At 43.4% G+C, this 26044-nt stretch overlaps 1 protein-coding gene across 13 annotated transcripts in view; it reads left to right on the top strand.

Annotated features, from left to right (window-relative positions):
• Window positions 1–26044, top strand: part of CCDC178 (coiled-coil domain containing 178) — a 144490-nt gene that overhangs the window by 84818 nt on the left and 33628 nt on the right. For 12 of the 13 annotated variants that reach the window (XR_013988848.1, XM_081014416.1, XM_081014425.1 and 9 more), the window contains one exon: window positions 17867–18016. The exons of the other annotated variant lie outside the window; for it this stretch is intronic. Coding sequence is in view for 11 of the 12 variants with exons in the window: in XM_081014416.1 (XP_080870542.1) it covers window positions 17867–18016 (150 nt within the window). In the remaining variant the exon portion in view is untranslated. The remainder of the gene's footprint in view (window positions 1–17866; window positions 18017–26044) is intronic. 13 annotated transcript variants of the gene reach the window in all.

Genomic DNA, 26044 nt, shown 5'->3' on the forward strand with positions numbered 1-26044 from the left:
TTCATGATAGTAGTCCACAAACTCCAGTCATACCAGAAAAATGGCAGTTTAAGCACCCAAATGCTGGGAATCTGGAACATTGCAAAGGCAAAACAGTTGGATGTAGTACAGAATCAGTTTATTGCCAGGATATCCTGTGGCCTACCTGTGGGAGTAATGCTGATTTTATATTTCATTGTGAGTGCTATCTTTTTTTAAAAAAACTAAGTTACTCAGTAAATGAATGGGTGAAATTGTGTGCAGCAGGGCAGTCTTGTTCATCTGCCCCAAACATCTGGATAGCTAACTATTATGGAGGAAAGATGGACTTGATCCAGTGGCCCTTTTCACTGTTGAAATCCAAATTAGCCATTGCAATATTAAAGTGTAACTTCAAAATCTGTTTGCAGAACAGCACATAGATGTCATTACGTTATCCAGATTTTCCAGTACTTTCCCAACCTTAAAATCACACCATGGGGAAGAGAAATACTTATCTGAGCTAAATCCACCTTCTCTCCACAAGGCACTTATAGTCCTGCATTTTCAGACTATGAAGTCTAATTTTCTGGAAGGGAGATTTAAGAGAATCCCCAGAGATCAGCACTTCTGCATATTCAGTAGTTCCTGGGTAGAGGACACCATACACTACACTATATGTTAGAATGTAAACTGTATAAAACACCTAAGCAAAAACTTTTAGAGAAATCTTTACCAGTGGTTGCTACCCTCATTGACAAGGACAAGATTAAATATACGTTGTTTGGTGTCAACAGTTCTATTAAGCTTAATAGGGCTAAATTCAAAGTGAAGGCTGCTCAAATTAGTCAAGGCCACATAGCCTCTCTCAGGATCTAAGATTCTGTTTTTTATGTGTGCTTTATTTCTTGTATCAGTCAAGTTTTTTATTTTTATGGAGAATTCTTATATAAAATTTGTGTTCATATATTTCTATTTGCCTACAACTTGTATTTGCTTACCTTACTAATAACTGAAAGTTTGAGCACCCAAATGGGGCATACACTCCTGAGTTTTACAAGCACACAGATAAGTGCTGAACAAGAAAATCACAGGTGCCATGTGGCTCACTTACTGTACAGTTGCATGGGGTATGACTTCTGGATGTACATTAGGACCCTTAAAATGATAACAGGGGAAGAGGCAGTAATCTCAAGAGTTATTGCAAAATCAGCTCGCTCTTTCACAAATCTCTCAAAGTGAAAGAACATCTCAGTGCAATGTTTTAGCTGTTACTGATTTCTACTTTCATCTCATGGCTGGATAAAACCTTCTCCCTTAGCCCCAAATGAAGTGACCCCCTCCTAGTGATTTGGATGGAGACACATTGCCTTGTGAGCACTTTCCCTATAGCATCTGAACTCTAACCATGTATCATTGTATCAACAATGAATGCACATGTCTACAAGTTGGCCTTATCACAGTAGGAAAGAATTCTTGAAAATTAGTTGAAAAGGAACTAGAAAAAAATATAACTGTGGAGGAATGAATACTAGAAATAGACAGCAGAGATGAAAGCAAAGAAGCTCTGGTTGTCCTTGGTGTGGACAAGGAAAAATAAGTTCAAATCCTCACTCAGACATGAGATTTGCTATATGGTCTTGCAGAAGTCTCTATGTCTCAACCACATCAGTCTCGACTGGAAGTTGTGAGGATAAAATGTGCACTTCACATGAGAGGCAGGACAGGATACAAGAGGATAGTGGCTCATAAGTTTTTTAAACCAAACACTTTCTCTGCATTCACAATGTTGTGTTATCTGTGAGTTGTCTTCCTTTAATGAATCCATTTTGGACTTTTTGATGTAATTATCTACAACTTCATATAATCTATTTGCCAAGAATGTGGCCAATTTTTAAAAAAGAATATTTAGTGCATTTTAAGAAACATAAAAAGTGTTGCCAAAATATTGTAGTCTTTATTCAATGCTGAGATTGGTCTGTAATATCTGCAGCTGTATTTGGTTTTAAAATTACTATTATCCTTGCATCTCTCATTATCCTTGCATCTCTCTGTGTTTCAGGAAGCTTCTTACTTTGAATTTCCCCCTTTAAATAATAAAGGAATAATAATTCCTTTGAAATTGGGGCTATTCAATATGGGGCTTATAGAATTAGTCATAGAATCTTTGAGCTGGAAGGGACCCAAGGGTCATCTAGTCTTTCCCCTTTGGGTCCAGGTGTTTTACCTGAGTTAATTGATTTGACTGCAATTATAATCTCTTACATTGATCTCTCCTTCATTACATTTATAAACAGTGACATTTCTGTTGCTAGGGTGGTGCTCTCCTCCATTACAACATTGGTTTCCTACCTTATAACTAAAAGTCAGTAATGTTATTCACTTTGTGTTTATATTATTTAGTTCCTCCCCAACTACCTCATCTGATTGTAAGTTCTGTAAAAACAATTAAGCTGCATCTGCAGTTCTAATTATTACTTAATGGGTAATAGCCAGTGTTACTCATACTCAGACTAGACCCATTGAAATCAATGGACTTTAGTTAGTCATGCCACCCTGGTGCATCCTATTTATTTCACAATCAATTAACTTATTCTCTAATAAAGTCAATGTATTATTTTCTGCATCATTAATGACCGTAATTATCTTCCTCTTAAAAGTTTTAATTTCATTTTCAAATTTATGAAATTCCATTGAAAGTGATTTCCTCATATCTGTCGTGACTATTGGCCTGCCACAATCTGTATCTTCTTGTGCTTTCTTGTCATATTATTTTTGGAGAAGGTATTGCTGCTTTTACTTCTACTCATTCATTGGATTGTTCTTAAAGATATATTCTAATCAGCAAGCATTTCCAAAATAAAGATAATAGGAATAACACTAGAACCATAGGACTGAACCAACCCCAATGTTATCGTAACATATGTTTCATCCTGTATCCAGTCAGATTTTAATTAATGTATTCACTTTTCATTGGTTGGCACATGCCAGCTCGAGAGACAATGGTGTGCGCCTCTGAGGGTGAAGTCAGAATTGCTGTGTGAGCAGCACCAAAGTGACTGGGTAGTGTGTGTAGTAAATAATTATCAGTTCATTGATTTATTAAAACATTTAGATAGTCAATTTGATTCATGAATAAACTCATGTTATAATTCTCTGTATATTTTTGCCCTCAGATAAACTTACGTAACCAGTTCATTGAAGAATAAAAATGGTCACTATAAGATTTTGTCATCTTTAATTAGGAGATTAGGGATGTGGGTGGCGCTGTGGGTTAAACCACAGAGCCTAGGACCTGCCGATCAGAAGGTCGGCGGTTCAAATCCCTGTGACGGGGTGAGCTCCCGTTGCTCGGTCCCTGCTCCTGCCAACCTAGCAGTTCAAAAGCACATCAAAGTGCAAGTAGATAAATGACCTGGAAGCTGCCTGTGGACAAACGCCGGCTCCCTCGGCCAATAAAGCAAGATGAGCGCCACAACCCCAGAGTCGGTCACAACTGGACCTAATGGTCAGGGGTCCCTTTACCTTTTAATTAGGAGATTGAACAAGCAGGTGATCATATGCTCAAAGGATTAACAGCAATAGGACTACTCATAAGTGACTCTAAATGGGGTTAGGATTGCAGCAGTATTAAGGTATTCAAATGTTACTCAATGAATGCTTAGATAACCAGTTTACTGATAAATTTAAATAATCATCTGAGCTGAGGTGATCAGATCATAGCATCAGTAGATAAATACTATCAGTTAATTAAAGAATCCAGGTGTTTAGGTACTCAAGTGACTCAAGTGACTAATTCACTCAAGTGACTAATTCACTAAAGTATTCAGATACTCAGGTGGCTAACTCTCAAAGGCATTCAGATATTGCTCAGATATTCAGTTCAATAAAATTCATTCAAGTCTATGAAAACATCCTATAATTCTTCAAAATAATGTAATTAGTTCCAAACCCACCCCCACCCCCCTTTTTCATCTGCAAGATCTAATCCAGGGGTGGGGAACAGGATCTGGTTAATGGGCCAGAATGGTTAATGGGCCTGAATTGTCCCACAGGCCACTTTTGACAGGTGAACAGGGCTTCCCACCTGTCATTCAAGTAACCCAACTTCAAAGAAAACTATTCTTTCTTTTTTTCCATTTGCAAGCATATCTTCAAACTACCTGCAATGGCATTTTTCCTTTGCCTCCCAACTTGAACTCAGCATAAGATTCTTATTGAAAATGGGATTTGCCAACTGCAAGTTTTGTTTTCACCTGTGACCAGCTGCAGACCAGAGCTCCTGACTGAGAACTCCCAAGTACAACAGAACCCAGCTGGGCTTGCCATCAATGTTGATCACTTTTGACAGTGGTTAGCTGCACTTTGGAGCTCCCAATTGGGAGCTTGCATTTGACACCAGATTTAAAGGGTATTGAATGGAAAATGTGCTCCTGCCAAGGAACAATCAGGAGCTGTGTCCTTACCTACCCTACAAATGACATCATATGACATGACGTGTGGTGCAGGATGGTGTGGCTTGAAGAAATGGCTTCATGGGCCAAATTAGGAACTCTGCTGGTTCTAATTTGGCCCGTGAGCTGGAGGCTCCCAATTCCTGATTTAATCAGCTAAGGAGATTTGAATAACTGAGGTGATTACTGTACTGTGCAAGAAACTAGTTTGTCATATTGATAGAACATTCTCTTGTGCACAGATTAACCAAGCCAAACTAGAAGCACATGACCAAAATAATTAAAAGCAGATTAGTTACTTTTTATCATCCTCACAATGGACTGCAAGAAGATCAAACCTCTCCATTCTTAAGGAAATCAGCCCTGAGTGCTCACTGGAAGGACAGATCCTGAAGCTGAGGCTCCAATACTTTGGCCACCTCATGAGAAGAGAAGACTCCCTGGAAAAGACCCTGATGTTGGGAAAGATGGAGGGCACAAGGAGAAGGGGACGACAGAGGACGAGATGGTTGGACAGTGTTCTCGAAGCTACTAACATGAGTCTGACCAAACTGTGGGAGGCAGTGGAAGACAGGAGTGCCTGGCGTGCTCTGGTCCATGGAGTCACAAAGAGTCGGACACGACTAAACGACTAAACAACAACAACAAAATGTAATGAGAGTTTATTTTCCACTTTGCATTGCACTCTTATGCGTGAAGTAGGGATTCTAATTCTTTTTTAGCAAAAGTGAATATGAAACCACAAAGGCTGTGTACACTAGTTTCTACCAAAGAATCCTGAGAATTGCAGTTTGTAAGGGTGCTGGGAATTGTAGCTCTGTGAGGGGTAATCTACACTTCCAGGATTCTTTGGGAGCAGTCAGGTGCTTTAAATGTATGGTGTGTTTGCCACCAAACTGTGATTTGTGTGTGCCGTACAGAAAGCCTATCACAAACTGTATCACTGTATCAAACTGTATGTAAAAGTTTTTTCTTCGTCTTGAGATCTACCTAATATTGTTAGACTTATTTAAATAGAGAGTATATCAGCACTGTTTAATTTTGTTTCATAAGCAACTTTATGGACAAATTCTGTGCTAATCTTTCATGATGATAGTACATCAATGATTGCAATAATTTGTGAAACAAATGTTAAACCATTAATAAAGTTGTGCATACCATCTCAATTATGTGAACATAAATTAGCTGGATATGCAAAAGGCGCAAAGCAAAAACCTTAACAGGTGTTTCAGACATTGGTTTTTATATTTTAGGCTTCCATTTGAAAAAAGATAAAAACCAGAGAACAGATTACACTTTGAATATGTAGTAGTTAAGAGCTCTGAAGTGTAAATAGATACAAAGTTGTTCTAGTAGTGCTCTGTGTGGTGTGTGTACGTGTGTGTGTGTGTGTGTGTGTGTGTGTGTATTTAAAATTCTTACCTGGAAGACCACTGGGTGTCAGCCACGTCCATTGCTACTGAGTGGTTTGCTCAAGCAAAATGGCTTGTCAGTGAAATAAAGGACATAATTTTGATGAGTCAGAAACTCTGTCAGCAAGGTTGCTTCCTGAGTTGTTCTTCAGAACTGAAAATGCTTACAAACATTAAGCGATTCAATGAGAGTAATGTTTTAGGTGTGTTCTAATTACTACAATGTTTTATACCACTTTTTAAAATGAAAACTACAAGGATAGCAATCCTTCGAACTCTAACAAGCCTTGGTATTCTGGAAGCTTATGTGGACAAATGATCCTACAAAATGGATTTTTTATTTTTTTTGTAGAAAAGGAAGTTAATTATTTGTCACAGTATTCATTAAAATTAGAAAACAGTTTTCTAGAAAATGTATTTTTGAATGTGTAGTGAATTGCTCTTCTAAGATTATAACATTTATTAATCACAGCAATAATTACAATCCTAAACTCAAATAATTTTTATTCTGTAACTCTTTAGCCGGAGTTTGGAAAGCTCATCCACATTTGGAGCTGCTGCTTCCCTCCCATAAGCAGTTTGTACCAGAACCTCTATGAAATTTTTTTTTTTAGAAAAATTGTTCCGCTACAGCTAACTGGCGTCAAGCACACATAACGCAAAGCCACTAACCCAGACTCGTGCTGACTTCCATTTCTGCACCAGTTTAAAACAGGACTTTTTACTCAAGCATTTGTGAATAAAGTAGATACCATTCTGTTGGTTTAACATTCACTGCTTTTAACTATTTCTTGCTGTTACTATAGATTGTTATAGGTGCTAAAGGTGTACCTCACTCTGAGATGATTGTGATGAATGGTGGGTTATACATATTTAAAATAAATAACCATAGTTAGTTAAATTAGGTTCTGCATAAGATGTCTGCTGGTGCATGCAGTTGAAGTACTCCCACTTTGCTCCTTCTTAGTGTTATCTTAGTGTTACATCTGAAGCAACATTTATGGCTTATTTCTCCAAACAAACCACAAACAGAAACCCAAGAACAAATTTTGACTTCTTCAGATAGTGGTTTTCAGAGAAGCGAACCACAGATGCTGGTCTGGACGAAATGCCAAGGTTGTTGTTCTGTGGTTTGCTTCCTTGCTTGAGGAAAGGAGAAGCAACTGTGGTAATGTCCAATAATAGCTGACACACCCACGTAAAACTGCACAAGCAGTACCCTCCCTGCCTGCCATTCACAGCTTTTTGGAGCCTTCATTACAAACTATCACAGAACCAACAGAGCTCCCATAAACAAACATTCTGTTCAGGTTTCTGTGGCGGTGGAGTTACTAAGTAAATAGATCATTAATGGAAAGCGGCCGTCCCTGAAGAACAGCTTGCCCCCACTACCATTCTGCCCCATGTAATGTGCAGCTGCAGTGAATTTAAAGTATCATTCCAAGTTTCCATAGGACAAGATTCCGTGGTCTTGCACATCACTTTCCTTTTGCATGGATGAATATTGCACCCTGGAGCAGTTCATGGTTTAAAAGTATATAACACACACATGTCCATATGTTCTACATGAGTGTGAAATGTATGTACAGCTCTTCCACATGTGCAAGAACTCTGACTTTCTCACAGTTCCTGATCACATGGAAGATTTCAAACTAATGCTGAACACACAGATAAAAGGGGGCATGGCCAGCAGGTATACTGACAATCAATGGCAGTGACAGCTTGTATAGTCTTGTTCTTTTCTGTGTTGAGTGAATGTGGAGTAGAGGATGTGATTCTTTTGCTTCAAATATATGTTATTTCATTGTGGTTAGAAAGGTGTCTTAACAATTCTCCATCTATCCCAGTATCGCCAACTATGACTGACAACAGCTACCCAGCCTCCCAAGAAGAACTCCTTCTCATTACCTACTGCCCAATTGCTTTAGCTGCATGTGTCAGTGTCTGACTCTGGCAGCTTCTTCAAGCAAAATAGGTGCTCTACTACTGAGCTATGTTCCCTTCCCAATGTAGTGCTTTTTCTCCCTTTTAGTATTTCATTACCAGAAAGCAGTATCATAGCACTTTAAGCAGTCATTACTTCACCCAAAGAATCCTGGGAACTGCAGTTTGTCAAAGGTGTCAAAAGTTGTTTGAAGACCCATTTTCCCCTCACAGAGTGGTTTAACAATCAATCCCTCTCCCCAGGGAACTCTGTGATAGAGTTTTGTCATACAGCACCAGTGAAGACATAGCCATTATCCAAAAGCTGGTAGTGACATTTGTACTACCAACATTCTGCACAGCTCTCCAGAGTACAGTGACCCTACTAACAGAGGAAAGGATACAACAAACTGAGATTGGAATGCAGGGACCATGCAATATTTCCCAAGTAGAATTTATTCCTTGAGAAACTATACCTCCATTGCACTCAACAAATTAGCACAACTACACATTTGTTGCCAAAAAAGCTGATAAGGAGCAAACTCTGTGGGCTTTCCTAGGTTATTTTCCCTTATATATTGCCATGAATTTAAGAGTGCAACCTTATGAATATTTTTTTGGCCCCACTACATTCATTGGAGCTTACTCCCTAGTGCAACCTAAGTTTCTTTGAAGGCTTTCCTGATGCACCTTTAAAAGCCTCCTTTTCTCTGTGAATTTCTAAAACAGAGCTAAAGATAGTGGCAACTTTCAGATAAAGGTTTTCTAACTTTTGGGTATCTGTATGCTTCAGTTTCCATTTCTTTTGTTCTCAAAGCATTGTGAGAACCTCATTTCCCTAGCCTGTTTGCAATGAAAATGTTGACCTTTTACTCTTTATATATAAATACCATCTCCCTAACATTCTTAATAGTTAACTGATTTTCTAATACTGTGATTACTATATAAATGTTAATTGTTTGTGCTAGATGTCACCATTATAATGTAAACCATCAGGACTTCAGTAAAAGTGAGATTGCTATAAAAAAATGTTGTATCCTATATTATTCTTGCAGAGAGAGAATCAACTTTCCCTGATATTTTTGCATTATTTTTATTGCCATATTTATGAGCCAAGTAGATGAGATCCATGATAAGACATCCAATCTTTTACATTTTTGTAAGAAGCATATATACAGTTGAGGTTCAAATGGTAATTGCAGTACTGGGCGTGGTGGTGGATTAACTCTTTTTCTCTAGGCTATTTCCCCCTCAAAGCTATTTGTCCCATTGCAATTTACATGTGTAAAATGGCAAGGAGAGAAAGACTAAATGCTTTTACCCTGGTGTCTGAGTCTCAGTATGAATTGCCACCCTCTGGCATGGCTTACCAAAGAAACAAAACAAAAAAGTAAAGAAATTGAGGGGGAGTAACCTCTGTCTGGGCTGCACTACTATAGACTGGTTACAGATAGGTAGCCGTGTTGGTCTGCCATAGTCAAAACAAAAAAATTCCTTCCAGTAGCACCTTAAAGACCAACTAAGTTAGTTCTTGGTATGAGCTTTCGTGTGCAAGCACACTTCTTCAGATACACTGAAACAGAAGTTGCCAGACCCTTCTATATAGTGAGAAGGTGGGGAGGGGTATTACTCAGAAGGGTGGTGGGAATGGGTGATTGGCAGATAGCTGAGATGAGCCTGTTGACGACTCTTAACGACTGCAATAGGTCTTACAGGAAAAAGCAAGGGGTGAGAAGGTGAGAAATGGCTTTGTCATGTATAATGAGATAAGAATCCAATGTCTTTGTTCAGGCCAGGTCTCTCCATGGTTTTAAGTTTGGTAATGAGTTTGTGATGGCCTGGGATTCCGATTCGGAGGATGAAACAGAGGAATCCCAGCCTGCACAGGAGTCCCCGCCTCCAGGGCCGGCTGAACTGGGGCAAGGCCTAGATGCTGAAGAGCCTGCACCTGTGGCAGTGCATCAGGAGCTGGCCCCAGGTGAAGCCCTTCTGGCCCCAGAGGGGCTTGACGACTCAGTGGCCACAGGTGAGCCTCCTCCAGGGCCCAGTAACCCTTCGGCCTCTCCTGATCTGCAGAGGCTTAGGGCAGAGAGGCGAAGGGAACTGGTTGCCCCCAGGAGGAGTGCTCGCCTTAAGGCCAGAGGAGGCGGGGCTCCTGGGGACCGGGACCGCCCCTGGCCTTAGAAGAGGATAAAAGCCCAGTCAGCCCGGCCCCAGGTTGCGGGAGCAACGTCGTTGTTGGCTTCGGACCTTCCTGTGTTCCTGATCCCTGCTCGGCCTCCTGTTCCTGACTATCCGGTACTCCTGTTCCCTGCTCGGCTTCCTGTTCCTGACTATCCGGTACTCCTGTTCCCTGCTCGGCTTCCTGTTCCTGACTATCCGGTACTCCTGTTCCCTGCTCGGCCTCCTGTTCCCGACCATCCGGTGTTCCTGTTCCCTGCACAGCCTCCTGTTCCAGCGTTCCTGTTCCCCGCCCGGCTCTCTGCCTCGGACCTTGCCCCTCTTCGTGTGGACTCTGCTACACCCAAGGTACCTTACCCCCGGGACCAGCACAGTTTGCTCCCGCCACACCCGCACTTCCCCTTCGTAGGGGTGCGTTCGGGAAGAGCCAGAGGCCATGGCTGAACAGGCGGCTGCACTGGTGGCTTTGGCCCAGGAGAACCAGGCCTTGACTCACACCGTGCAGCAGCTCAGCGACGCGGTTGTGGCACTTCAGCAACGCTTGGAAGCCCTACCGGCTCCTGGGGCCGACGCCCCGGCTCCTGGCAAGTACCCAGTGGCTTTGCCTGAGAAATTTGATGGAGCCCCGGCCAGCTTTCCCATGTTCCTGGCCCAGGCCAAGCTGTATATTCAGGGGCGAGCCCGGAACTTTCCTGACGACCGCACCAAGGTGCACTTTTTGATTAGTTTGTTAAAGGACCAGGCGGCCAAGTGGGCGTTGCCGCTACTCAGGCAAGACTCCCCCTTGCTGGCAGACTATACGGGGTTTTGCAATCGTTTGGAGGCCGCGTTCGGCAACCCCCAGAAAGAGAGTCAAGCCAACCGGGCGATTCGGCGTTTGAAACAGGGCAAGTCCACGGTGGCCACATATACCACGGAGTTTCGGCTGTTGGCACAGGACTTGACCTGGAATGACTCGGCACTGCGGGACCAGTATCTCGAAGGGCTTTCGGACGAGGTACTGGACCAGTTGGCCACAATGGAACGCCCCACCACGCTGGACACTCTCATTCAACGGAGTCTACAAATAGACGACCGGTTGGAGGATCGTCGTCAGGCCCGGGGTCGCCGACACTTCCAGTTCACGGCACCAGCTTTTTCCGGCAGCCCCACGGTCACAACTGATTTAACGGAGGAGCCTATGCAGCTCGGGGCAGTGCGGCCACGCCTTTCCCCCGCAGAGAAGGCGCGGCGTCGGGAGGGAAATCTCTGTCTTTACTGTGGCGGAAGTGGACACTTCGCTCTGTCCTGCCCTGAGAAACGCCAGCTGCAGGGAAACCGCCAACCCCAGTAGCTGATGGCCCTAGCTACCGGGGGTCCCAAACCGTACAGAATGGGCCCGCACCAATGGACTTGCAACATCTTATGGTTTCGGTACGTTTATACCCTCCAGGTGGGCCCTGGATCCTCACCCATGCTTTGGTAGATTCAGGGGCAACCCGCTCCTATATGGACGCTGCTTTTGCCGCCCATCATCAGGTGCCACTTCGGAACAAGCCAGTACCGGTCCAGGTGGAAGCGATTGACGGACGACTTCTGCGTTCAGGTGCCGTTACTCAGGAGACCCAGCCCCTGGTCCTGTGTCTCCAGCAGCACCGGGAGTTGCGAACTTTGGACATTGCCTCTATGCCCCGCTTCCCCCTGGTGCTCGGGATGGACTGGCTGGAAGCCCACAACGTTCAGATTGACTGGGTCAAACGGACCGTGCACTTCCCAGACCCATGTTCCCATGCTCAATCCGGAACGCTGGCGGCCGCGCCCTCAGAGGAGGCAGCACCCACGCTCCCAGCCGTGTACCAGGACTACCAGGACGTGTTCGAGGAACGGGGGGCAGACCAGCTGCCGCCGCATCGGCCTTTTGACTGCGGCATAGACCTCCAACCCGGAGCGCCTTTACCAGTGAGTCGCTTATATTCCCTAACAGAGCCAGAGCGCGAGGCTTTGCAGGACTTCTTGCGCAAGAACCTGGAGCGTGGGTTCATTAGGCCTTCCACCTCGCCTACCGCGGCACCAGTGCTTTTCGTTAAGAAGAAATGTGGGGAACTCCGCCCTTGCCATGATTACCGAGCCCTGAACAAAATTACCGTCCCAGACCGATACCCCTTGCCCCTTATCTCGGAGCTGCTGGAGCGGGTGCAAGGGGCACAGGTTTTCACCAAGCTGGACCTCCGGGGGCCTACAACTTGATTCGGATCCGAGCCGGGGATGAGTGGAAGACAGCGTTTGGGACCCGGTACGGGCAGTTCGAATATTTGGTTATGCCTTTCGGTTTGTGCAACGCGCCTGCTGTGTTCCAACGCTACATCAACCACGTGTTTCAGGACTTGTTAGACAAGTACGTGGTGGTGTATTTGGATGACATACTGATTTACTCCCGTGACCCGGCTTGCCATGAGGGACATGTCCGGACCGTGCTGCAGCGCTTGCGTGAGCACCGTTTGTACGCAAAGCTCAGCAAGTGCGAGTTCCATCAGCGGACTGTGGACTTCCTTGGTCACCGGCTCTCTCCAGATGGGGTGCAAATGGACCCGGGGAAGGTGACAGCGGTTCAAGAATGGGCGGCACCCCGGAACCGCAAGGACCTGCAGCGTTTCCTGGGGTTCACCAATTACTACCGGACCTTCATCGCTGATTATGCTCATCGCACCACCCCGTTGACCCGGCTACTGCGCCCAAAGACGCCGTTTTCCTGGGACAAGGAGACAGAGGCGGCGTTTCAGGGGTTGAAGGCCTGTTTCCAGAGGGCACCAATCTTACAACATCCTGACCCCTCTCGACCCTTTGTGGTGGAGACCGACGCTTCCAGTACGGCTCTCGGTGCCGTCTTGTCTCAACAGATTGGTCCTGAAGCGCCACTCTTACCCTGTGCCTTCTATTCTCGCCAGCTCCTACCAGCGGAGCGTAACTATACTGTGTGGGAGCGGGAACTACTGGCCATCAAGGTAGCCTTTGAGGTCTGGCGCCACCATCTTGAGGGGGCACGACATCCGGTGGAGGTGAGAACCGACCACCGGAACCTGGAGTACCTCCAGACCACCCACAAGCTGAACCAAAGACAGATCCGGTGGGCGTTGTTCTTTTCCCGGTTCCAGTTCCGGATCCGCTACATCCCTAGCTCTCAGAATCAGAAGGCGGATGCCCTGTCCCGGAAACCTGAAGACAACACAGACACGGTACAGCAAGCAGAACCCACCACGATCCTACCTCCGGCTGCATTCCTGGCCACCCAGGAGGCGCAGCCACTGCAGGTTCGGGTGCGGGAACAGCAGCGGGTCGACGCTTGGGCCCAGGAACGACTCCGGGAGCTGGCTGACGGGTCCAGCCCACAGTATCCGGGGCTGGTCCTGCATCAGGGCCTCCTGCTGCACCACGGTCGTCTGTACATCCCGCCAGGGCCACTGCGGCTGGAGGTTCTCCGGATGGCCCATGATGCCCCAGCAGCAGGGCACTTTGGACGGTATCGGACCACCCATCTGGTCAGTCGTGAGTTTTGGTGGCCCCGCCTGAAGGCTGACGTGGCTCGCTACGTTGCTGGTTGTGATGTCTGCCGGCGCGCCAAGGGACCTACCGGGCGACCCCCCGGCCTACTTCAGCCATTGCCAGTTCCACCGCGCCCTTGGCACACAGTTTCGTTGGACTTTGTAGTGGACTTACCCTCGTCTCGTGGCTGTACCTGCCTTCTGGTTTTCTCCGACCATTTCACCAAGATGGTGCACTGCGCTCCCTGTCCATCTGTACCCACAGCCAAGGAAACTGCTCAGCTGTACCTTCAGCATGTCTTCCGCCTGCATGGACTACCTGAGCGCGTGGTGTCCGACCGGGGCGTTCAGTTCACATCCCGGTTCTGGCGAGCATTACACCAGACCCTCGGGACAGAGGTCTGCCTCTCGTCAGCCTACCACCCACAGACCGATGGCCAGACGGAACGGGCGAACGCGGTGCTGGAGCAGTACCTCCGGTGTTACTGCAGCTACCAGCAGGATGACTGGGTCGACCACCTGGCATTGGCGGAGTTCGCCTATAACAACGCGGTGAATGCGTCCACCCAGCAGACCCCGTTCCAGGCCAGTTATGGTTATCATCCACGGCTGTTTCCAGAGGTGCTGCCGGCATCCGCGGTCCCGGCGGTGACGGAGTGGCTTCAAGAGCTCCAGTCCCAGCAACAGCTTTTGGTGGAGCAACTGCACCAGGCCAAGGAAGCGTACAAAGCCCAGGCCGACCGCCACCGCCAGGTGGGGCCGGAACTTCGCGTCGGTGACCTGGTTTGGCTCTCCACTCGCCACCTCCACCCCTCTCGACCTTCGCGGAAGTTGGACGCCCGCTTCACCGGCCCGTTCCCTATCGTAGACCAAATCTCTCCTGTGGCATTCCGTCTCCGGTTACCCGCAACCCTGAAGGTTCACCCGGTCTTCCACAGGTCCCTTTTGAGTCCGGTGGCCCCACCCGACGAGTTCCACCCGAACCGTCCCCGACCGCAGCCAGTGTTGGTTCGGGGAGAGCCTGAGTACGAGGTGGAACGCATCCTGGACTCCCGATACCGCAGGGGAAAGCTGCAGTATCTCATTGACTGGAAGGGGTACGGACCGGAGGACCGTTCCTGGGAACCAGCGGCCAATGTCCACGCACCTGCCTGCCTCCGAGAGTTCCACGCGACGTACCCCGGCAAGCCGGGTCCGGACCCTCGGTTGAGGGGGGGGCCTGGGAGGGGGGATGGTGTGATGGCCTGGGATTCCGATTCGGAGGATGAAACAGAGGAATCCCAGCCTGCACAGGAGTCCCCGCCTCCAGGGCCGGCTGAACTGGGGCAAGGCCTAGATGCTGAAGAGCCTGCACCTGTGGCAGTGCATCAGGAGCTGGCCCCAGGTGAAGCCCTTCTGGCCCCAGAGGGGCTTGACGACTCAGTGGCCACAGGTGAGCCTCCTCCAGGGCCCAGTAACCCTTCGGCCTCTCCTGATCTGCAGAGGCTTAGGGCAGAGAGGCGAAGGGAACTGGTTGCCCCCAGGAGGAGTGCTCGCCTTAAGGCCAGAGGAGGCGGGGCTCCTGGGGACCGGGACCGCCCCTGGCCTTAGAAGAGGATAAAAGCCCAGTCAGCCCGGCCCCAGGTTGCGGGAGCAACGTCGTTGTTGGCTTCGGACCTTCCTGTGTTCCTGATCCCTGCTCGGCCTCCTGTTCCTGACTATCCGGTACTCCTGTTCCCTGCTCGGCTTCCTGTTCCTGACTATCCGGTACTCCTGTTCCCTGCTCGGCTTCCTGTTCCTGACTATCCGGTACTCCTGTTCCCTGCTCGGCCTCCTGTTCCCGACCATCCGGTGTTCCTGTTCCCTGCACAGCCTCCTGTTCCAGCGTTCCTGTTCCCCGCCCGGCTCTCTGCCTCGGACCTTGCCCCTCTTCGTGTGGACTCTGCTACACCCAAGGTACCTTACCCCCGGGACCAGCACAGAGTTGTAATTCAGCAGCTTCTCTTTCCAGTCTATTTCTGAAATTCCTTTGTAGTAAAACAGCTACTTTGAGATCTTGTATAGAATGTCCTGGGAGATTGAAGTGTTCTCCTACTGGTTTCTCTGTCCTGTGATTCTTGATGTCAGATTTGTGTCCGTTTATTCTTTGGCGTAAGGTTTGGCCTGTTTGTCCAATATAGAGAGCTGAAGGACACTGTTGGCATTTGATGGCATACACAATGTTAGACGATGAGCAATTAAACAGTCCCGAGATGGTATGTGTGATGTTGTTGGGGCCAGTAATGGTGTTGTCCGGGTGTATGTGACAGCAAAGTTGGCATCTGGGTTTATTGCAGGCTCTGGTGCCAGTGTCCGTGTTAGGTCTGGTTGTAGTATTATTGTGGGTTAGGAGTTGTTTAAGATTGGGTGGCTGTCTGTAGGCAATGAAAGGTCTTCCTCCCAGAGCTTGATAAAGAGAAATGTCATTGTCCAGGAGAGGTTGTAGATCTCTGATGATGCGTTGTACTGTTTTAACTTGGGAGCTGTATGTGATGACTAGAGGTGTTCTGTTATTTTCTTTTTTGGGTCTGTCTTGCAGCAAGTTCTCTCTGGGTATCAGTCTGGCTCTGTTGATCTGTTGTCTAACTTCATCTGCTGGGTATTTTAGTTCTAAAAAGGTTTGCTGTAGATCTCTTAGGTGAGAGTCTCTGTCTGTAGAATTGGAACAGATACGGCTGTAACGTAGTGCCTGGCTATATAAAATGGACTGTTTGGTATGTTTGGGATGGTAGCTAGAGGCATGTAGATATGTTTGTCGGTCAGTTGGTTTACGGTATAAGGTGGTGTCTATGCGCCCATCCTGTATTTTTATAGTAGTGTCCAAAAAATGTATTTCTTGTATAGATTGATTCATAGTTAGGTTGATTGTGGGGTGAAAATCATTAAATTTCTGGTGGAAGGTGTCCAGGGTCTGTTGACCATGTGTCCAGATGATAAAAATATCGTCAATGTATCGCAGGTACAAGAGAGGTTTGAGTGGGTAGGAGTTTAGGAAACGTTGTTCTAAATCTGCCATGAAGATATAGACTGTATCTACTATAGACTGTAATTTGCATCTCATGCAGATAAAACAAACTAAACAAAATGACAAGGAGAACATCCCCCCCCTCACCTTCCTTCCTGACGTGCTACTTTTCTGTGTGAATATAAGTTTGCCACCAAATATCTATCTTCCTCAAATATTACTCTTTCCAGAGAAGGGAAGTGAATCAAAGATAGAATTTTCTGCCTAAGCTTCTTAAGACTGCTGTACTGAAGAACTCACTTATCCATGTCAATTGTGTATTAGGAAAAAGAAGAAGAAGTTATTTAATTATATTAATTGTTTGCTTCCTTTTAACCCCCCTACATGAAATTCAGGTCAGCATTTAGAGGGTCGTTTTCTGTTGGTAGGGATAGTAGAAGTGGAGTTTTGCAGAAAAAGCACACAGACAGTACAGACTCACAGAAATCTCAATCTAGTCTCCCAAATTCCTTTTCAGCCTATATTTAGTCATGTAAACAAACCTTAGTACATTCTCATTAGCTAAATTTGATTAATTTGGAAATCCCATGTACTGAGAGAACTAATACAAGAATATTGTTATATAATACTGAAATACATATATTCTTATAAGAATATAAGGAGTGGCATGCCATCCTTTGGGAAAGCAGCTGACAAACTACAGTGTCATTTCTGAGGATGTACACATGCTTCTTTGTAGTCACCGCAGGTGGTGGCATTCTGCCACATGTATTTGGGGAAAGAGATACCGTATTTTTTGCACCATAACACTCACTTTTTTCCTCCTAGAAAGTAAGGGGAAATGTCTGTTATGGAGGGAATGCCTACGGGTGGCATGCCTACGGATTTTCCTCCTCTAAAAACTACGTGTGTGTTATGGTTGGGTGCGTGTTATAGAGCGAAAAATACGGTACATTCCTGCAGCCCTTTTCTACATTGTTGCAGATGCAATTAATCCCTTTACTGCACTATATTGTATGCGTCTAGTGGCCCTGGGTAGGCATGTGCATTCCTGGGTGGGAATGTATCAGACACATCCATTAATATCAGTGAACACCAGATGCGTATCGTGATGCACATCTATAATGGCTGCACACACAAATCTCCCTTGCTGAATCAGGCCATTCATGTGCAGCTTAGCCAATTGCTTCACTGCATTTTTTTAATTCAGAAAAGGAACATATAAGAACTGTTTTCCTTTCACTCATTGTACAGTAATTTCTTTGCACATTATTATTATTATTATTATTAGTCCTTAGGCATACAAAGCATATGCAGTATTCTGTACAGTGCAACAGAATACAACTCTAGTAAAAATGAATCTTATTGAGAAGTTTTGGAATGAAATCATAGCTTTATAAATGGTTTGTAATGATAATAAAAAATGTCTCCCTTTAGAAATCTCTGGAGTTTTCAGAGGATGAAAATCTGCGTTTAGCGCAAGAATATCAGATGCTTCAGTTATGCTATCTAAATGACAAAAATGAACTTGCAGACTTCTATGATCATAAAGTTAGAGCTGAATCAAGATTAAGAGACCAGCAGCAGGTATGATAATAATGGGTTCGGTTTCTTAATTGCTTATTTTCTATTTGCTAATTAGTACCGTTTAATAATGTTTTCAAATAAGTTGTTAAGTTCCTGGAACATCCTATGTGATGTCTTCCATGTCTTCCTTCTTTATATTTTCCATCCTGTACATTTTTACTTCTTTACTATAACAAAAGTATTTTTCTATCGAGGATCTTCAAAATCTTATCATTCATTCTGTTTGGTGTTTGCATGCCTTTTTGCGTGGATCATGCTCTGCTTTAATGTTTCTATAGAAGTAGCATATTATTTAATGCAAGACAAATGACCTGCTCTAACAGAGAGCCATACAAAAAGCGAAAACTAGTAAGTGCGGAAAATTCTTCTACATTCATATCTCTTCCTGGATGAAGATTCATGCATGCAAATGAGTGGATTCCCTAGCCTGATGCAGCAGCTAAGGCTTTGTGCATTTCTCAGATAATCAGCAATAGTGAGTCACTAGTGCTTTCTGCACCATAGGAAAAAGTGGGTTGGAAGCAGGGTTTTGGGTAGAAAGGTAGTAAGAGACGAAAAAGAGGGCAAAAGAAAGCTTAAACTATCTGCTCCCATTCATTGCTCCTCTACAGTGGTACCTCGGGTTACAGAAGCTTCAGGTTACAGATGCCTCAGGTTACAGACTCCGCTAACCCAGAAATAGTACCTCGGGTTAAGAACTTTGCTTCAGGATGAGAACAGAAATCGTGCAGCAGCGGCGCAGCAGCAGCGGGAGGCCCCATTAGCTAAAGTGGTGCTTCTGGTTAAGCACAGTTTCAGGTTAAGAACAGACCTCCAGAACAAATTAAGTTCTTAACCCGAGGTACCACTGTACTACTGGGGGGGTTGACACACTTCCCCCACTGTTTCACAGATGTTCAATGTTGGATGGCCATCTGTCATGGATGCTTTAGCTGAGATTCCTTCATTGCAGGGGGTTGGGCTAGATGACCATTGGGTCCCTTCGAACTCTAAGATTCTATGATTCTGTGACCCAGCTTCATAGCCTCAGATATATTGTCAGACAATATGGTTCAGTCCACAGTCAGGTGAGGTATGGTAATCAGGACGAGTGCTGATTTGTGATGACATGGTCCTCTGATTACTGTGCTATACACTGAAATCATACTCAGTTCAACACCACAAGAATTTCAAATACCGGGTGAGGAACCCATCAAGCATTGCTTTGCTGAGGATTCATAATATCCCACTCACCTAATAACCTACATCACATCACATTACACTGAAATGTTTGTGTAACTCTGTATTAAGTAGATCAACGAGGGAAGTTCTTTCTGGAAAACAATGATTGCAACTTTGCAAAATAGTACATATAAGGAATTTAAAAATCATATTAAGAAACAGATCTACTCAGATGTGGCAACTTTCTCCTGTCAAAAAGTGAAATTATTATGCAAGGTAATTTGCTTGGAATTATTTTTTTCCTGAAAATTCCCATTATAGACTTGACTTGTTGGCCACCATTGCAGCATTCCAAGAGGCCACATGATGGGCTACACATGCAGTGGAACTTCTGACTTTCATTTCATAACAGCAACCCATGCATTTATTAGAACTTGAGCTTGTCCACTTGCGGTGTCTCAAAAGCCATCTGTGATCCTGCTTGAGGTGCTGTTGGAAAATGAAAGGTCAGAAGCTTCACTGTACACATGCAGACGCTTGCTTTTTGCAGGATGAGCCCTCTGGCTCAAGCACCATATAAAGACTTGCTTTGATTTGTTAGGATTGGTGTTCATAATGGGTCCAAGATGCCAAAGGGCTGTCACAGCCTTTAATAAGATCAAATTGCATGTGACTATCACCACTGCATAACTGTGAAAAATCAATGGAAATTGATCAGGAAAGAAACTAAAGATGTCACAGGCCAGAGGTATAAAAAAATTTAAAAATCTAAAGTGGGAGGTTGTTTAAAATTATCCTTTCTGTGTGCAACTGTATAGGATAATTGGAAGAGGCTGGTGTATGTATCACAAGGTGCGTAGTCTTTCACTCTATATTAATGTGCTTTATGAGAATTTGACTGGTTTTGGAAAAAATATGAAGAACTGCACTACTAAACATCTTAAGGAAATTTGAACTGTCTTTGTGTGCACTCTTCTTATGCACCAGAAGGTACATCAACCAGGAAAGCATGGCTATTTAAGGATCCAAATTGGATAATTACAAAGGTAGCTGAAAAATTCTTTTGATAATGTAATTATACACACAAAATCAGCACATAAATAATATTTGTACTAATTACAGTAGAACAAGAAATGAAACTGGTTATATACTGCTCCTATTAAAAGGTGTATTTTTCTTCAGATTTTTGCTAATAAGTGACTTACAACTGCAACAGAAAATCAATTTTGTGGGAGTATCACTGTAATGATTTTTGTAGTTGCTTACTGCACATATACATCACAGTGACATGAATGTTCAGGGAGAAAATCACTCTATGTTCACCCTTTCCCAGATGCACAGAGTTGTCTTCCTTAAAAAATACATGATCAAAATTAGGTTTCAATTTCATTTTGTATGACTCAAGATTTGAATGCTGACATACTCATTTTAGATGGATGGGAGCTCATCTCTACTGTGAAACTCTTTTGTGACTTTATTTGCATTGTTGAAGCTGCATCAGGAATGCTTCTCTTTGTCACCTCTCCCTCCATTTTGTTGTGTATGGTTCAGCTTTCTATTGTGCATGGTCCACGCCTCCTACCATCATATACCAGTACAGAGAATGAGGATCAGGTATAGTGTATAAAGCAGCCATTGTAGAAAAACAAGCGGATGAAAGGATATGAGCTAGGGGGTGCAGTTGGAGGAGGGAAGGCAAAGATCAGGTACTAATATAGAGGTACTAATATTGTATGGCACACATTTCATATTAATTTTCTTTTGCTCAAAGTCTTTTCTTCAGCTTTTTCAGAGTGGTGGCCATAGTATTGCAGCAGAACATATGTAGGGTCAATTCATGCTGAATAGTTATTAGAAACCATGATAACAAAAGTCATTACACTGCAGTTCAGTTTTGATAGTAAAATTTCTGCAACATTATCACAAATCTTCATGCATTAGTGCAATGATCCTTACTGTAGTTTCATATTAGAATCAAAAGACTGCACTGGCATGCTTGATACAAAAAGTATTGCAGATCGAGAGAACATCTCAAGCTTTTGCATATAACAAAATTTAGTTTCACTTAAAAATCCTTATTCAAAGCTCTCTTATTAAATCTTTCCCATTTTTCATCTACCTTTCTCTACCTCTGCTTATTAACTGAACTGTATTTATATAATAATCTAGCCAAGAAACCCACAGTTACCTCTAACAGCACAACGCAATGTATTCATTGCAGTATTAATCAGTGCTGAGTCTGTTTTCCATCGCTTTTTGTCCTTTTGTTTAGTGCTACTGTATACACTAAAAGTTTATTATACCCCAAAACATCCTTTATTCTCTTTCAGTAAAGAAATGCTCTAGCAATTAACACCAGAATATAGTGAATTAAACAGAAGAAGTGCTCTAGACAATTGAGTATTACTTATGTTACTCTGCTCCACGCTTCCATCTGGCACGGGTCCGAAAGGTTTTTCTTCCGTCCCCGTCCCCCCTGCTGCTTTCTCCAGGAAAACTAACTGCTAACTGCTGCATCAAACCAAATGTCAATAAGCTTTTCTGCAGATTGATGTTTTCCCCATTCAGTGGTTTCCCCAGTAAAAGTGGCAGGACAAAAGTAAAAACCTATTGGACCCATGCTTAGAAGTCACAGACCAAACTGAATAAACCACAGGACATAGGGGAGTATGGATAGAGGTGGAGCTAGCTGTCCACCCAGGGGTGGGGCGAGGGTCCCAGGGGGGAGCGGGGCAGTGATGTCACCCTCCCTCAGGGATGACACCCAGGGTGGACCGCACCCCCCGCACCCCCTTCCTCCACGAGTGAGTGTGGATGAGCCCAGAGAGATCCCTATGTCCCTACATCCGGTATGGGCAGAGAAACGAGGAGGTATGGTAATACTGTCAGATTAAAATAGTTTAAACAGCAGCCTTCTCGAGTGCTGTTAAAAAGTTTAAAATAGGTGCGACAAAATACTCTTGAATCTGAGTTTCCCTTGTATCAACCCATCTTTAAAAATATGGTTGAAATTGACGGAATTGGAAGTTATCTATAGAAACAAATATTTTAATAGAATGCTGGCTGTTTTTGAAAAGAGATACCAGGTGGTGACTTTGTATTTTTGCTTATTTACAGTATTTCCAATCCTTACAAACCACTTTTTAAACAGTAAAAGATCCCAAGTGGTTTGTATGTATTTTATTGAAAATTTCTTAAACTGTGGCAATGATCGAAGTAGGAAAGATTATTTACAATGCAATCTTATGCATGTCTTTGCAGAAATAAGTCCCATTTAGTTCAATAAGACTTACTCCCAGGTAAATATGCATGTCTTTAGAGCCATTAGGAGTGTAGGGAAACTGCTAAGCATCATGACACACACAACTCTCAAAAAAGTAATTATATATGAATCTGAAGAACACTTGGTCCCTTTCCCACTTATTTTCTACAAATATATTCCTTTGAACATTTGGCTTTTGTAAAAGACACTTTCTTGTGAGCATTTCAAGGGAGAAGTATTAATATAGAGTGGTCTTTGAAGTTTTGAAAAAAGGTAGGTAACACCCTTAATTTGTTGCACATGTAGAATGCAAAGAAGGGTTGAATAAACCAAAATTCACTTTCATTCCACTTTTTATACAGAAAAGAATTTATCTTAATACACTGACTCTTGCATGATTGCACAGATGAATCCAAACTTAATAATTGCATCCTGTGATCCTTGACTGTATTAGAAAAGAAACTCTGCTTGAGCCATCTCTCACTACTGTCACACACACACACACACACACACACACACACACACACATATACATACATACATACACATTAATCTAAAATTTATGGTCAACTACTGCTACCATTTGAGATGGGTTACAACAATTAATGCAACAGCCTACTATTTCACCAAATTTTTGTGTTCATTCTGTTTTCCTATAACATTTTCTTTAAAATCCTGTTCATGCCAGGTTATCACATGTGATCTTCTTTACTCTTCCCCTCAGTGAGGCTGCTGACATAAATCCAGTCATTTGCCTGTATTGCACCAACATCATAGGCTTCTTCAAGCATTTAGAATCCTTAGCTATCGAGAATAACGGTTCCCCACATTAAATGGGGGGTGCCCTTTGCGTGGTTGCGCACGGCCCCCTGGACCCTATGCACAGGCTTGGCTTCGCCTTCCCCCAGTGTTTGAAATGTTTGAAAACTTAAGTTTGAAAATGTGAGATTTATGAATTTGGAACTTTCAACTAAATTTCCATCGGCATACTCAGACTTGTAATATGTTATGGGAGGCCATACAAAAACATTTTAGGAGCCACAATCAAACCACAAGCCTTTCTTTGGCAACCCATGATTTAAATGAGGAAGTGATGAAGTGAAAAGTAAAACACCATTAGGGGTATTTATTATATTTGCTGTACTTTAAAGACACTGTTTTGACCTGTCAGAAGGATATAGGTAAAGTCATGGCGGCATCTTTTCACAATCTGTGCTTGTTAGAAATTTTGGAATGTACTTTCTGTCAGGACACATATATCTCGGGAGTGTAGAACCATATGGATAGTTCTCAGATGAGATTGAGGACTGATATTTTAAAACTGTTGGAATATATAAAAATATGCTGTTCTAGTCAGCTTCTGATTAAAATATACACTTGACTGGAGAAGTTGCTCTGAAACGGATAGTCATATGGCTCTTACAACTGTAGAAAACCTTACATACAATTCTTACTTGATTGACAGGCAGAGTTTCATAGATGATGATGGCGACATGGTCTAAAGACTACATGATGATAGTATGGTTTCCCAATGTGATTTTAGATATATTGCTTCCCAAATGATGGAGAAAGTGTGTGCTGGAGTAAATAGGTTGTGTTAAAAGCAGCTGTTAGATATTATAGGGAAGGGCCGTAGTTCAGTAGCAGAGCTCATGCTTTGTATGCAGAGGTTCCCAGGGTCAGTTTCTGGCTGCATCTTCAGAGAGGGCCTATAAAGACTCCTGTCTGTAACCCTGGAGAACCACTGCCAGTCAGCATAGATAAATAAGTGAGCTAGATGGGCCATGGTCTGATTTGGGATGTTTCTATTAACCTGTGTTCTTAATTATAATTCATTTAATGGGGGATTATAGAATGTAGGGTATTTATTCTTAATCCAGCCTCTTTCAGTTCAGTGAAAGTTTGGGGGAGGATATTTCCAGCATAAGAGAGGGATGAAAGAGATGGATGGGGGAAAGAGAATGGCAAAGTGGTCTAAAGAAAGAGAACATTAATGATTAAATAAAAAACAAATTTGTCAATTTCCAGGTATATAACTCTTAAATTGTCTCTGGGCTCATTTAGGAGAAGGGTAGGATATAAACTGAATGAAATGATAATTTGCATCCTGATCCTAAAAGTACTACAGGCATGCAATTCCCTTTGGATTCCATGGATATCATCTCTCATGTTTAGAATTAGGACATTGGAGGAATGGAAAAGGGCAGGGACTTACTACTCAACTTCCCTCTCATGGTGTCACTTAGTACTACAGTAAAATATATTTTTACTGCTGTAGGAGAAAACCTTGAGTTTATATGCAAATATATCTTATATCCTTTTCTTATGTTCTCCACATTTTTTACAAATAGATTTGTTTGTATCACTTGTCTATCTAAAAATACGTATGTGCGAGTCAAGCTGTTTGTCTTTTGATAAGCATGAAGAGATTACATCCCTTTTTACACAGGCATTTGAAACTAAGCAAAATATCTAACTTTCTTCTTCTTCTTCTTCTTTGCCCTCCCTTTTCTTTCCTTTTAATAGCCTGTCTTGGTTCTCTAGTTATAGCGCAGATGCACCTAAAGTTTGCTAGAAACATTTGCCATTAGCCTCCTTTAAAAAAAATTAAATTCGAGGATAATCCTACCTCCAGAGCTTATTCTGTTCCTGGCCATTGACTGTGACAGTGAAAGGCTCATCTGAAAGCACTGGAGCGTCCCATCTAAAAGCATAAAACATATTACATTTCATGAAAAAGCTAATTCAGATTGTTTAATTCTGGTAATATTGCCTCTGTCACCTTCAAAATCAAAATGTTCTTTCCTGTTATTATAAAGAAAACAACCAAATTGCTTAAAAACCCATTTGAATACACAGCTGCCTTATGTTGCATACTAATTTGATTAAAACGTTTGTGCCTCACCAGCATTTTATATAAAATACACTGGTAAATCTAACAAAATGCATTCGGATATTCCCCCCCCCCCCCCCAGTTTATCAGTGCAAAACAAAACAGAGTGGCCAAGAAATACCCCTGGACAGAGCAAAACCATGTTGCATTAATGGAAGATACTAAACTGGTTTTCTTGCTGTATTTGTTTGCTCACAGCTATGGGCATTGTGCCAACCTCATTGAAAATAACTGCATTAGTCAAGTGTATCGAAATTATTACAACACAGAGTCCATCTCAGCTACTGCTGTTGAAACATTTTGTGAGTCTTCACTAGAAGACATTTGTTTGAAGAGTAAGCTTTGCATAAATTCAAGTCTACTTTCATTTTCCACAATTTTGAAACTATTGTCTTTCCTATTCTGTATTGCTTGCTTCAGCTTTTTCTTTTTAAAAAACATAACTATAATACCTTGGAGTAGGTTTCACAATAAATATTTTTTTCTTTCTCCTCTTAATATTATTGTGCATGGAGACATAAATAGATACTCTGTTTCAAGGCAATTTACCTGCATGATCAGAAAGCCAGTCTTAGTAACAGGAGAATACACTTAGTAACAGGAGTGTAACCTAAATTTTAGTATGTAGCATTTAGTGAAGTGTCATAAGATTCCAATAGACCTGAATTTCAAAAATATTCTGTGTGATTTTGACAAAACACAGCCCTTCTCA

This window comes from Podarcis pityusensis, assembly GCF_964106645.2.
Source record: "Podarcis pityusensis genome assembly, chromosome: 7".
Classification (NCBI taxonomy): domain Eukaryota; kingdom Metazoa; phylum Chordata; class Lepidosauria; order Squamata; family Lacertidae; genus Podarcis; species Podarcis pityusensis.